Source organism: Ornithorhynchus anatinus, chromosome 9 (assembly GCF_004115215.2).
Source record: "Ornithorhynchus anatinus isolate Pmale09 chromosome 9, mOrnAna1.pri.v4, whole genome shotgun sequence".
NCBI classification, from domain to species: Eukaryota; Metazoa; Chordata; class Mammalia; order Monotremata; family Ornithorhynchidae; genus Ornithorhynchus; species Ornithorhynchus anatinus.
The window spans coordinates 13,326,477-13,341,518 of NC_041736.1; the positions used below are offsets into that span (position 1 = coordinate 13,326,477).

A 15,042-nucleotide genomic window follows, 5' to 3' on the forward strand; every position below is an offset into this window, starting at 1 on the left:
CTTCTGTAATGTAACAAAGTAGGCCCGAGTGAGATGGTCTAGTGGATCACTTTGGGATCCGGGGTCCTGGGTTCTCTTCCGACTCTAATGGGGCTTTGCTATCCGTGGTGAAGATTTCGGACCAAAGAACCATCTAAGGTGTTTCACACTACGGACAGGGCCCAGCAAGAACCCTGAAAAATAGCTGGTAACTGTGGTCAGCAAAGACTACAGCAATAAAAAAGTCATTTCTTCCTGCAAGTACTTCCTGATTAAACCCCTCTCTTCATATTGGACAAGTCAACCCTCATCCACCATGGTACCCGAGTATTACCTATAGAGAAGCCACTTGTCTGCTGTGTGACTTTGGGTGAGTCATTTCATTTCTCTGTGCCTCAGTTGCCTCATCTGTAAAATGGGGAATTTAAAAGGGGGAGCCCCACATGGGACAGGGCTGTGTCCGACTCCATTTGCTTGTTCCAGTGCTTACAGTACAGTGTCTAGCAAAGTAAGCACTTAAACAACATCATCATTTACTTTTTATTAAAAAAATTACTCTTGAGCTTATTTTTAACTGCGACCTTCTATTGCACGTTCAGCATCATTTTTTGGTGGTTCTTAACTGGTGAGTTCCTGCAGAGCGGAGCCTCTGCCTAATATTCTTCCCCCATCTTCCTTAAATGCTTAACACAGGATTTGCTCACAGTAAGAACTGTCATTGAAAAGTGATGATGCACACGACTATGGTACTTTGTAAGAGCTTTAGGGAGAAGGAGTCATCTACCCATTCCAAAGTCTGACCCCGTATTCTGGCCCCGCGGCTAGTTAAGTTGCAGTTAGCTCTGACTCAGCAGCCCCTGGCCTGATCTAAAACAGTGCCAGAGGCATGAACTGGGTCCCTTGGGTGGCCAAATGCATTAACTAGCAGAAAGTTAGTCAAGTCCAAACTGTCCCGCATGAAAAATATTGCTGAAGGGTCAAATTAAGGCAGTCCTATTTTTTAAAGCTTTAGTGAAGTTCTGCATTAACTGCTCAGTAGGACCCGTGATCTAGTGCGGAAGAATTTCTGAGAACAAATCCCTCACAATTTTTCTATTCACCCCCAAAACTTAAAGAGTTAAGGGTTTTATTGCTATGAGCTGGCACTAGGAATTATAGGAAAATTGTCTTGAATTTGTTTTCTGGAACTGACTTTATTTTGTCTGAAGATAGTAATGATAAATGCATTTGTGCCCCCACAAGTTGATAGTTAAAAGTCTCCAAAGATGTTTGAAATTCAAAATTGTTTTCTGCTACTTTGCCAGAGGGATCTTTCTGAAGTTTTAATGTAATTTTTATTTCATCATCTACCTCTTTAGAAATATCAGATTACCAAGCAGCCTTCTTCTATTTTGCATGATAATAATTGTTTCTAATGGTCTTCAAAACTTTCTTTGGATTTTTTTTTCCTTTTGTGGGAAATCAGGGATGTCGAGGGGAAAAAAGGGATATGCGGGCATTTGGAGGGTCCATCTGCTGGGGGTAGGAAATCCAGAAAAATGGGGTCATCAGTCTCAAGCCACATCACTGAAGTCTGGCATGGACTGTAGCATCTTGAAAATGAATTTCTTATTAGGGAGGGGAGATTGGAAAGCGTTATGGCCTAGGGGTGAGAACTCAGGTGTGGGGATCGGACTTGGGTTCTAATTTCTGCTCCACCACTTTTCTGCTGCGTAAACTTGGACAAGTCACTTAACTTCTCTATGCCTCAGTTTTCTCATCTATAAAATAGGAATTTGACACCTTGTGGGACAGAGACTGTATCTGATCTAATTTTCTTGTATCTCCCCCAACTTAGTACACTGCTTGACTCAGAGTAAATGCTTAACAAATACCACAATTATTATTAAAATACTCCCAATTGCTCTCTTGCCAATATAGGTCTAAGCCATGCTGATGGACTGGGGCATATCAATATAAGGAAAACCAAAAATATGTGCCCTGATGGGTTTTTTTTTTAAAGCATACCTCGTATCTTAGTTAAAATAAAACCTCAAGAATGCTACTTCCTACTGGTGAACTATTTTTGAAAGAAAAGGTCACAGTGATCATATTCATATTCATATACTATGATCATATTCATGCTTCATGATACCGTAAGATTGTAAAGAAATCAAAATTTTAATTGTAGCTATGAAGCCTTTATAAAAAAACAAAAACTTCCAAACACTAAGAGAATAAAACAAGTATGAGTATAACTTGAGAGTTTAAAAGTTTGGGCTACTTGAAAACAAGACTCTCTAACATTTATATCAGCAGTCAACTCATTGGAAGGCACTCATGTTTAAGACTGAAGGCTTTGTTGGCTGAAAATGAGAAAATGATATATTAGGAAAAGAGGAGTTTTCTGATGAGCAATAAAACATTTCTTTCCCATGGCTGCAGTCCTGAGGATGCATGACAACCATAATGAATCCAACTCCCATCATTATGGCACCAACAATGAGCATCAGATAGGACATAATCTTATCAAAGTGGTTCCATCGCTCTTCAGAGAGCTTGAGATAACAGGCTGATGGGATGATAAAAATAAGTGGAGCAGCACAGAGGACACCCTGTTAGATAAAGATGAGAAATTAGGTGATTTGAAAGATACTGCTACAAAGTACAGGATAATTTATTATAAATTATTTCAGTAGTCCTATAATGCAGGCATTGCATTCTTGCTGGTCCTCCACAATATGGATTATCCAGAATTTTTAACTATATCGAGTAATATAGCTACATTAGTGTATTTACGTGTCAGAAGCATTACTTTCAATTGGAAGCATAAATGATCAGGTATATTCTCCCCTCCCTGTACCCATCCTCTTCCACTCCACACGCTATCCTCTTTAAACCTGCTCCCTCATTTCTCCCCTCATCTCTCTCCTACAAAACGATCACGGCTTTAAGAATGATTTCTTCACTTATTCCCATGCAAAACCTCCATTGCCCTCATACACAGAACTGTTGCCATAAAAGAGCCAAGCAAAATCAGAAGGTAAAAATGGAAATGTTGTATCATTCATCCATCCGGTGGTTTGTCCACATAGAGATGTCTTTGGAGTCAGGAGGCAGTGTAACTTTGCAGAGGTAGAGGGAGGTTGACTAGCAAGGTAGACTTTGGAGTTATTCCTGGAGAGGTGGTAGTTCAAGGCAGGGGAGCAGATGAATTCCCCAAGGGAGCACATGTAGATTGAGCAGAGACGGGAACCTTGAGGGAATGGAGGAAGAAGAAAGAGCTGGCAAAGGATCCTGAGAAGGATCACCCCGAGAGAGAACTGGGAAAGGGCTGGCTTAGAAAAAGGACAGTGTTTCCAGGGAAGAGAGTGGTCTGCAGTTTCAAATAATAAAATTAATAATAATGGTATTTGTTAAGCACTTCCTAATGTGCCGGGCACTAAGCACTGGGGTGGAAACGAACAAATCGAGCTGGACACAGTCCCTGTCCCATGTGGGGCTCACAGTCTCAAACTCCATTTTACAGATGAGGTATCTGAGGCACAGAGAAGCGAAGTGACTTGCCCAAGGTCATACAGCAGACAAGTGGCAGAGCCGGGATTAGAACCCAGTTCCTCAGTCTCCTCGGCCTGTGGTCTATCCACTCTGCCATGCTGCTTAGGCAGCTGAGAGGGTGAGAGGATTAAGTACCCAAAAGAGTCCATTAGATTTGGCAAGATGGAGATCACTTCCTTCAACCCTCTCCTAGAGACAAGAGAATATCTGAGGTAAGTGAAAAGACTTTAAAGCAATCGTCCCCTTGAGTGCAAGGGGACGATCTGTGCTCAAAATGTACTAATAAGATGCAAAACGTGGCACATTTATTCTCTTGGAAGAGGCAGAAGAGATGAAACAGAATGACTCATTTCCGAATCCCAACTAGCTTCAGGTAAATCATACGGGAGAGGGAAAAAAATTAAGATGTTAAATAATGCCATTTAGGAATATGATATATTCAAGACTCAATGAGCTCGATGCATGCTAATAATCAGCTATTGAAACTAATGACTCAGAATGAAATGAATTTAGCTTAAGGCAAGATTAGAAAAAAGTACAATCTATTTTTTTTTTGAAAAACAGAAATATGTGCACCCATGAGGTGTATATGAAATCAGATCACCCGTAACAAAGAGCTTTCTGAGGGGTGGATGGTGGTGACAGCATCTGCCCCAGGGGGCAAAGGGGATTTGAAGCGGGGGAAAAGAGGGTGAGGCCTGCCACCCTGGAATAGCTGTGCCAGAATTTTTTTCTTATCCTGGAGCTGGGTTCTAGCCAGTCTGGCTTACTTCCAGCATTGACATGAAACTATCTAAGGCAAAGGTTTGTAATTAAACGACTATTTATTACCACAGATCTTCTGGGGGATATAGCATACATTCATTTCAGGAAATATGCTCCTGGAAAAATGAATGCAAGTAATGGCTTATCAAGTTTGGTAAAGAAAAATGAAAAGATAAATCAGATCTTAACACGTGGGGCAGAAACCGATACTAATCGGATTGCCTCAGCTCTTGGTACATATTAAGTGCTTAAATATCACATTTGTTATTATTATTATGGTTTTAATGTCAAAAGTGGGAGTCTATTTTTCCCGCTCACTAAGAGGTATCTGGTTAATTGCCCGGACAGTCTGCACTGACAACTCTACATGGTAGAAATGATATGCACTTCTAGTCACTTGGTGGAAAAGGGGAACTATCCAGGTGTCAGAGAGAACTCAGGAATTCAGGAACATGCATTTTGAAGGATTAGCCAAGCAGCTGCTGAGGCATAAGGGTGGAGTCAGATCTGATCCAGATCACTTCAACTGAGTCATGCTGGATTGGTGACCTGGAATGTTTTGGCAGGCTGGGGTTAGAGTAGGTGCTTGAGGTATTGAGAAGCAGCGTGGCTTAGTGGAAAGAGCACGGGATTGGGAGTCAGAGGTCATGGGTTTGAATGCTGACTCTCCCACTTGTCAGTTGTGTGACCTTGAGCAAGTCATTTAACTTCTCTGTGACTCATTGATCTCATCTGTAAAATGGGGATGAAGACTGTGAGCCCAACGTGGGACAACCTGATTACCTTGTATCTACCCCAGCGCTTAGAACAGTGCTTGGCACATAGTAGGCGCTTAACAAATACCAACATTATTATTATTACTTAAGCACTTCTGCAAGTCTTCTGATTTTCATTCATTCATTTGTATTTATTAAGCACTTACTGTGTGCAGAGCACTGTACTAAGTGCTCAGGAGAGTACAATTCAACACTGTAACAGACACATTCCCTGCCCACAACAAGCTTACAGTCTAGGCAGGGAGACAGACATTATTATAAATAAATTATAGAATTGTACGGAAGTACTGTGGGGTTGAGGGGGGGATGAATAAAGGGAGCAAGATTCAGATGAGCAGCTTGAGAGCAGATACACAAGATGCGAAAGGCTAGTGTTGTGGTTCCTAAGGACAAAATGGGGTCAATAAGGTGTGACTGACTGAAGCTCACCTCCACCCAGCTGACAGGAGAAAGGACTGAGGATAGAACCGGCGACTTTTGCCGGGGTGAAGCTGACTGTGTACGTGGCAAAGGGAGAGTGCATAAGAGGTGGAAGGTCAGGGTACTGGCTCCCTTGTTTCCTCCCTGCCTTCCTCTGCTTGGATGCCTGCTCCAGGGCATGCGCTACACGATAAGTCTGCGTGTCCCTAACCACGAGGCGCTCTAGCCGGCAAATAAGGCTCACCGAAACTCAGCTGTGACAACCGCCTCTCCAATCTGAGTGTTGGGAATCGTGGCCGGTCAGAATCCTGCAGGTACTAGCGATAGTCTTAACACCATTTCGAGAGCCTTTTGGAATCTGCAGTACTTTTTACTCATTGAGGTGATGGAAATTCTATACCAGGCCATAGCTGGACAAAGTGATATTTATTCCCTCTGTTGTAACTTTCAAGGAAACTTTCAACTTTCTACCAAGTCCATTTTCTGTCCATAGGCATAAGCCCTCGACACTTTTCCTCTCTCTTCACTGCACAAGTCCATAGGGGCCAATTACTGCAGTTACTTCTCTTTGTGATGTTTGGGCTAAACTGAGCAGAGATGCTTCACGATTCTTCCTGGGGGTGGGGGGGGGGGGGGAGGCGGGCGGGGAACCTACCTCAATTCACCATTTTGCTTTATGCATCTTTTTAGTTGAGCGAATTAGATTTTGCGGTCAAAATACTATATTGTAGAGAGGAGAAAGAGAGAGCAAAGTCTAACAGAGCATTCTCCTGTGCAGAATTAATCCAACCCCTAATGCATTAACCTGGTTTTGAAACAGATTTCTCCCCAGTTCCTGGGGGAGAACAATGCCTAACCCAACACATTTCTGCTAGGCACTTTTTTCCTGCTGTTTCTTCTCACATTCACTTTCTCAAACGTCATTCAGTCATTCGTCTATTTATAATTCTCGGTTCTGTTCTAAAAAGTGAGTCTCTTGATGTTGACATATTCTTATCATTAGGTGGTAAAGTGATTTAAATTGATTTAAGGCTTTTAATCCTTCTTAGTAAGGCTCCTTGATTTCCTAAATCATATTGGTTGCTCAATTCTCAATTTAGCTACATATTTAAGTTACTAAAATATTAAACTGGATGGACAATCTGGAGCTCCAGAAAATTGTGGTATGTAAATGCTTACTATGTGGCAAGCACTGTAATATGCGCTGGGGTAGATGCAAGATAATTGCCGAATAATTATAATGATAATAAGTACAATGCCAAACTGTCCTTTCCAAGTGCTTAGTACAGTGCTCTGCTCACAGTAAGTGCTCAATAAATACAAGTGAATGAATGAATGAAGATAATCAGTTCCCACATGGAGCTCACAGTTTAAGTAGGAGGGAGAACAGGTTCTGAATCTCCATTTTGCAGATGAGGGAACTGAGGGACAGAGAAGGGAAGTGACTTGGCCCAGGTCACAGAGCAGGCAAATGGCAGATCCGGATTGGAATTACCGGCTGTGATAGACCTGTAGCAGTGTTTTTTATAGAAAACGGTGTTTTTTAAGTCTACGGTTTCTATAGTCTTTAGCACTAGTTATTAATCATTTCATTCATTTTTTAGTCAGTCTCTCTGGGTAGGCTTCTGCTTGGGAAAGGTAGCTTAATGTCCACAAAACCTATCTTGGAAGTCTCTATGCCACCCAGGTTTTAGCTTTTCCCAGTCCTGTTCATGATTTACATAAGAGCCGATCCAAAATCCATTTTCACTGCTTATTGGAAATAGCTTCCTTTATTAATAAGAACTCATCTTCGCTAAATGTAAATTTTAACCACACTGTGGTTGGGAAGGATAGAGGAGATAATCCAAAGACACTTACACTGAGCTCTAATACTATTCCCAGGCAATCGATCGCCAAAGATATGATGGTGGCCCCGGCAACAATAGCCACCGTCACTGCAATATGGAAAACTGTTGTCAGGTTCCCACCAAAACACACAGTGGAAATTACCTGCCAAAGAAAAGGTATTTTGTTTCGTTTTTTAAAGAGACAGCAGGCATGTTTTTCACACAGCATGTAAAATACACCTGTCCAACAATCCACTCTTGTTTTAATCCAGGGCTGGAAAATTTTATGATCAGACACCACATCCGGCCCTTAATTTGATTCTGTCATCACTCTATATAGAAAAGCCAAAATCTATATAAAATTTCTGCATATGAGAATACCTCAAATTTGTCAGTACATTTATAGGAGTTGTAAGTTGGTATACAAAATGAAGGGTTCTTTCCACAATAAGTGTCATAACTTGTGATTGGTATTGTGAATGCTTAATATTTCGGGCTACCCTCATATTCCAATTCATTAAATGGTCTTCCAGTCCAAACTACTGCCCATCCCTCCTTTGAAAACACCATAATCAACTTTATTTTTATGAACATTCTTCAAAGTGAGGCCGTCTGTGCATTCCTAAATTAAGGAGAGCCAATTTTAACAAATGCGAAACTAGATTTCTCTAAGACTTAAGTGAGTTTACCGTATTGCACAATATAGAGAATAACCCTACAGCTATTTATAAAAAAAAAATCTATCCCAAGAATGCTTAGCACTCTCTCCAAGAGACTCATTTAGTATTTATAAAAGTTTTAAAGTATCAAAACTAAATCCATTTGATTGTACTTTATGGAATTTAAATGGCTCATATGAGAGGTCCATACAGACATTTAGATACTAGTGTTTGATTATCTATGTCAAGAGAGACCCCAGAAGATTATCTAGTCCACCCATAATACATATATTAGGGTGTCACTGCTATTTTGGAAGACATGGAGACTTCTCAAGTCCCTTTAGTTGTTCAACCTGGCATGATTGTGATTGACATAAGTTCTTCCTGGTATCTAAACTATAATGCTTAGAGCTATTCAATTCTTTTTTTAATCATTTATTCTTTCTCAATGGGGATAGAAAACCTTTGATGCCTTCTGTGCACAGCCACTGTTCATTTAGTTAGTCACGTTGCATCTTTCTTTTCCCATTTCTTTTATCTTTTTGAAGAAATTCTCTTTTTACCTATAGTAATCTGTGAGGTTCTCCTCCCTAATTTACCATCTTCCTCTGTGGTTCTAGTACCCTATTATTAAAGGGCTCACCAATGTTTAATATAACGGGGAGATTACCTCATGGTTCCTGCTTGCTAAACTCCTATTTAACCCAGGATTTTATAAGATACACATTTAAGTAATTTTGGCTCATGCTCAGTCTATTATCCAAAACCTTTTGTGTTATAAATCATACATAGACAATCATTCCCTATTTTAGAATAAGGAATCAGGGAACTGTAGATGTTCAAGAGATTGAGTCTGTATCCCCTGCTTCAACTGATGGTACACTGAATTATCAACCCTTCCTTTATAAAGAATTCTCTAGGTCAAGCAAGGGTCAGCTATTTCGGAAGGAGGAGAACCAGAGAAAACACTCAATCACCGAAGTTTGGCTAATTATGGCTAATGGTGACAGCTCTCTAGTGGTTCCAGAGACTAAATAGGTGCTCCATAAGCTGCAATTTTAGGAGTATGAGATAAACAGAGACCCAGATATAAATAAGGGAGTTTCTTCTATCTTGTCTCTACCCTTGCAGTCAGCTCTGCAGCACTTATGTACATATCCTTACACTCCATTTTCCCTATCTGTAACCTATTTTCACTTATTGGGGAAGCAGCATCACCTAGTGGATGGAGCACGGACCCGGGAGTCAGAAGGACGCGGGTTCTAGTCCCAGCTCTACCACTTGTCTCCTGTGTGACCTTGGGCAAGTCACTTAACTTCTCTGGACCTCAATTAACTCATCTGTAAAACGAGGATTAAGACTGTGAGCTCCTTATGGGACAGGAACTGTGTCCAACCTGATTAGCTTGTATCTACCCCAGAGCTTATAACAGTGCTTGACACATAGTCAGCGCTTAACAGAGTTTCTTATTTATTATTATTATTTAATGTCTCCTCCTGTCAACTGTAAGCTCCTTTGGGGCAGGGATTCTATCTACCGCCTCTGATGCACTGTACTTTCCTATGTTCTTAGTGCTCTGCGCAATAAGTGCCATTTACTGATTGATGGATTGATTTTTGACCATCATGTCAAGTATGGGTCTGGCTTAGGGAACGGTGTTCAACTTGACTTCCATCAGGGAGGGCCTAGGGCAAATTGAAAGGCTAGACTGACTCAGTTGTCATCCAGCTGGGGGTCAGACATGAAATTCTTTGCTCAGAAATGTGGGTCAGGCTTGTGAAGTGGCAGCTGGTGGATGTGTCTATTATTGGAGGTCACCAGTGATCTAAACTACAGCTGAGACGTTGAAAGGTCGCCAAACCCCTCAAGCATTTACTGAATAGTGAATGCACACACCTATCTATGCATGGGATCTCTCCAGCCACCTAAATACTACCTGCTGGGATATCTCTGGAAGCAGGTGGTGTAATACTAAAAAAGTATTATTAGTATTCTTCATTTACGTATTCAGTATGATCTCCTCTGGCATCTCCTTGCCTCTTGCTTAGGTAGCAATTATGTATCCATTTGACTAGGGGGCATGTATGTAACTTTGCAAGCCTAAGTTATGCAGGCTGTTTGCTTGGGCATATTAGATTTATTCAACCAGAGCCCTGTACAAATAGCCTCTGGAAACAGACCCCAACTCTGAGCCTTTCCCAGCTGGATTTCTGAAAGACTTTCTGTAAAACAGAGTCCTTTTTTCCACACAGGGACACAAGGGGATTTTTAGCTGACTGCATAATGGAACGTTGGCAAGCCATGTTTCTCAACTTTACTGGGAAAGAATTAAGTCTTTTTTTCCACCTTAGAATCAAATCTTCTCTCATTCTAAAAAGCCCCACCCATTGTTGTTGAGGACTACAGTGGCAGTAACCTGAGCTGTAGTTCATTTCACAAATGACTTTCAGATAAGAGTTTGACAAAACAGGCATGTGACGGAACCTTTCGGCTCGGATGTATCTGCTTCTTCGATGGGCAGAGTCCACAGGGATGGGTAAAGCGTTTGCAGTTATTTAATTCTGCAGTGCTGAAAAAATTCTGTTTTATGCTGATCTTATCCCCAAAATTATGCAACTGGTAAAACATCTAATTAGAAAAACCATTTCAAAAATACATCTACACACTTCTTACCTTTTGGATTTTGTTTTTAGGAAGCATTGAGTTCCAGACTAGTAATTACCTCGGAATGCATCTGAATAAATATTTGCATTTAATGTCTCCACAAACCCAAGACTCAAAAATGTTCCATTAAAAACCCTGGTTATTCATCTACATTATTAAAATGATGAGCTGTGAAGGTAAATTTCTTTTGAAGTTACTGGAGCTTTACAGATTTTTTAAAAAAATCTTATTAGATGGGAGTATGACCTGCTACATTGGGGTATTTATGCCACCGACTGAATTAGGCAAATACTTCTCAAATTAATTTCTCAGGGATACTGCATGTTCAAAGTAGGCTTGGAGAAACTTCTGTAAATGCTCACCTCTCTGGTCACAAAACATTCAATTGGATAAGTCAAAATGACAGTGATTCCATAACAAAACCTTCCAAACGTAACAAGGTCATCATTTCTGCAATAGTTTTCAAGTAAATCTCCTGGAGAATAATATGAAAGGGAATTTATTTTAATGCATTAATGTGACAAAAGAGCATTAGCTGAAATCCAAAGCTTCCATTATGTTAAAGACAATAATAAAAAATAAACCTAGAATATTTTCTGTCTCAACTATTTTCAGTTGGCCCCAGTCAAAACACTAGCACACATTATTCATTGGATTTGAAACCAGAGGGAAGAGTCTACTATTTTCTTATCCTTAACTAATTCCCCATACTGTTTTTCAGTAGGTGTAGTAAAAATACATTTCAGTCTTTGTTTTAATTCAGTACATAAATTAGATGTAGCAAGAAAAATTAAGGACAAGCTTCCTTTCACAATACTATTCTTAGAATCAGAACAGTCCCAAAAGGAAGAGTAGATCTGTACATCTGGAAAATTGCATTTCCTGTATATCACATTACAGGATCTGATCACAAGCCGAAATCCACAGTGAGGAATTTCAAATATGCACTAGCCTTGGCAAGCATGTGCCAGACACTTCTGGCAATTCTTTTATTAATTAGTTGGCAAAATGTACACAGGCTTCCACCAAGGACAGTACTAGTTTTGTAATGCTGGGATTAGCCCCAAGGGAAATGACAGGCCCCTGATACCCCGAGTAAATTGCTATTTTCAATGCATGTTTAATGTCAACGATTTCAAAAAAATCTAGAGAAGCAGTGTGGTCGATTGGAAAGATCCCAGGCCTAGGAGTCTGAGTGCTACCACATACCTGCTGTGTAACTTCAGACAAGTCACTTAATTTCTCTGTGCCTCAGTTCCCTCATCTGTAAAATGGAGATTCCATAACTGTTCACCCTCCTACTTAGACCAAGAGTCTCATGTGGGGCCTGATTAACTTGTATCTAACCAAGTGCTTGGCACCCGGTAAGCACTCAAGTACCACATTTATTATTATTATTATTTCTACTACTACTAATAATAGAGGCAACATGACTTTATGGTATTTGCTAGGCGTTTACTATGTGCCAGGCACTGTACTAAGCACTGGAGTAGATATATGCTAATCAGATTGGACACAGTCCCTGTCCCACTTGGGACTCAGTCTTAATCCCCATTTTACAGATAAGGTAACTGAGGCACAGAGATGTAAAGTGACTTGTCCAAGCTCACACAGCAGCCAAGTGGAAGAGTCGGAATTAGAACCCAGGTCCTTCTGACTCCCAGGCCCACGCTCCATTAACTAGGCCACACTGCTTCTCTAAAGGACTTGCCCTAGAGTTTTAAAAAGAGATAAAAATCACAGAAGAAGAACTAATAAAGGACAATTAAATAATATTAAGGGGATTGGTTTGGGGGCCCTTTAGTCTTTTTCCAGTTTATAAAATACAATGTATTTTCTAACTCCAGAGACATTGTCACCTGTTTTTACTCAACACAGATGGAGAACTACATAAAATCATACCCTATCTAGTTTATTAAAAAAAAGTCTTTACATTTCTCTTTGAAGCACCAAATACATTAACTGATTAAAGCCAAGGTCATTTTTGACCGACAAACAAGAAAGTTCCACTGCAACCCCTTAAACCCAGTTCTATAGCTCTCTTTGGGAGAAGAAAGATACTAAAGTCAACATGTTGGTTTGGCTTCTGCCCTGTGTCACGGCAGATCATTATTCAGAGGTCACGGAAGTTACGAAGACGTTAAAAATTCCAGCCCCGAGAATTGGTTTCCAAATGATAAGGGAGAAAGGACTGACATAGAAAAATACAAACGAAAGACATATATTATACATGTCTGTTCAACTGAAATAAATGAGTGTGAAGGTGGTTTGCCAAAATTAGAGGGACTAAAATGGAACTGTTGGTTCCCTGAAAATGGGTATGGGACCTTTCCTCTAATCTATGGCAATAGGGAACATGAATGAAAATCCTAGAATTTCCATTGGAAGACATAAATGCCCCTGCGGCGGCCTCTTTCAGAGTATTACTTCGCTGAAGGAAATTATAAAATTCCTCAAAGCCCTTATGAAATCACACCTCCCCCAAGAGATTTTGATCACCTCTGTAAAATAGGGATTAAAACTGTAAATCCCCTGTGCCACATGGACTGTGTCCAACCGGATTAGCTTGTATCTACCCCAGCACTTAGTACAGTACCTAGCACAAATACCATAATGGTATTACGACGTGCCAGGCACTGTATAAAGTGCTGGGATAGAGTCAAGATAATCAGGTTGGACACGGTCCATGTCCCACATGGGGCTCACAGTTGTAATGCCCAATTTAGAGATAAGGTCACTGAGGCACAGAGAAGTGAAGTGACTTGCTCAAGTTCACCTAGCAGACAAGTGGCTGAGCGGGGATTAGAACCCAGGTCCTGTGACTCCCAGGCCTGTGCTGTTTCCAATAGGCTACATTACTTCTTTAACCATCATTTCCCACAAAAAGAAAAAAAATTCTGAACTTTTGGCCAGCCACCAGCTGATTAAAATAACTTCAGGGCTCAACACATTACAATCTCCTGTTGTTCAAAAAGAACTCTATTTTGGGCAAAAGCAGCTCGTGGTCTTACTCTTCAACCTACAAATTTCTCATTAGGCAGAGTGAGTTCACTAGGTAGATAAATATTGGGTGACACAAGGGATTGTCTCTCTAACCATAATACAGAAACACCAATCTAGACTCAGAAGAACAAAGACAAACTGTTCTAGACCTTTTCTACCTAAGGACTCATCTAGCTTCTCTGCAAGAAACATTTTCTTTCACATTTTGATCATTTTCTTACTGAGCACGTTGTGTTTATTTGCAAATTTACTTTCCTAATACTAACTGCATGCCAAAATATCTTACAAACCCTTTATATTTAAAGGTTTGTCCTCCACACGACTAGACAGACCAAATGCGGGGGAAAAAAGCAAGAGCATCAGAGTGAGACCCACACAAGCAAGGACGGTTATTTCAAGACTCAGTGAAGTATCAGTACCTCTGGACAGACCTGGAAGGCCAGATCATAGCTATTGTCTGATTGGGAAACCCCCTCTATTTTTTTGAAAAATGTCTTTAATTCTGCATCCTTTACAAATCATGCCCTAACCGATTTTACTCAAAATTCCAGATAATTGCATATTCTATGATGATGAATCAATTTGCAATTCTTGAAATAAACACTTCCTAAAACATACTTTTGTTTGTTGTTGTTTTTTTAAATGTCCACTCTGGGTGAGACTGGACAGCATGATGAAGGATAGCTTACAGGGAAGGATGGATTACAGACCACACTCTCTCCACCTACAGAGCCTTTCATGGATGCATCATGTTTTGGAGAGGTCTTATTATCGGTCACCGATGGCAAGATGGAGGCCAGAAGAGGTTTCACAATCAGACAATATAGGTAGACCTCAAATCTGGCCTTCGTATCTCCCTCAGTAAAGGATGGAAGGATTCCAAATTTCCTTCCATTTCCTGGATGTTTCCTTGCCTTCCTTCTTTATGTAACCTCTCCTCTTGCTCAATCCTGACTTAGGGGAAAATGAAGGTACATACGCCACCCCCATCGTAACCCTTTTCAAGCAAAAAGGGGCAGAAATCTGATCATTTTTGCCATGTAATTGGAACTAAAAGAAGAAAATGTTAACCTTCCTCAGTTAAACAGTGAAATAGGATAAATATACTTTTACTGTACCTTGGGTATAACCGGTAAATGTCAGGTACCCACAGGTAGCAAACAGCATACTGATAAATGCAGATACCAAGACTGACACGTGAATGACCTGGGTCCACTTAGCTATTGTTGGTTCTTCTAGAGATCCATAAACTAAAAAGCTATTATGATGACAGATGAAAGCTGCAACACACAATAAAAAAAATAGAATGAGTGTAATGAGATATTTATTGCTGGGTAGTCACTAAACCACAGATTAAATCTATTTTTATCAGCTAGGTACCGGACCTGTATTTCTCAGACCTTAAGGGAT

The 15,042-nt window shown here is 40.4% G+C and overlaps 1 protein-coding gene across 1 annotated transcript in view; it reads right to left on the reverse strand.

Moving 5' to 3' along the window:
* Positions 1-2,217: 2,217 nt before the first annotated feature.
* Positions 2,218-15,042, reverse strand: part of SLC38A11 (solute carrier family 38 member 11) — a 37,019-nt gene continuing 24,194 nt past the window's right edge. The window contains exons 8-11 of the mRNA XM_029071899.2: positions 14,751-14,912; positions 10,992-11,104; positions 7,338-7,469; positions 2,218-2,573 (exon numbers count right to left, since the gene is read on the reverse strand). Coding sequence (XP_028927732.2) covers positions 2,283-2,573; positions 7,338-7,469; positions 10,992-11,104; positions 14,751-14,912 — 698 coding nt within the window. The 3' untranslated portion in view covers positions 2,218-2,282. The remainder of the gene's footprint in view (positions 2,574-7,337; positions 7,470-10,991; positions 11,105-14,750; positions 14,913-15,042) is intronic.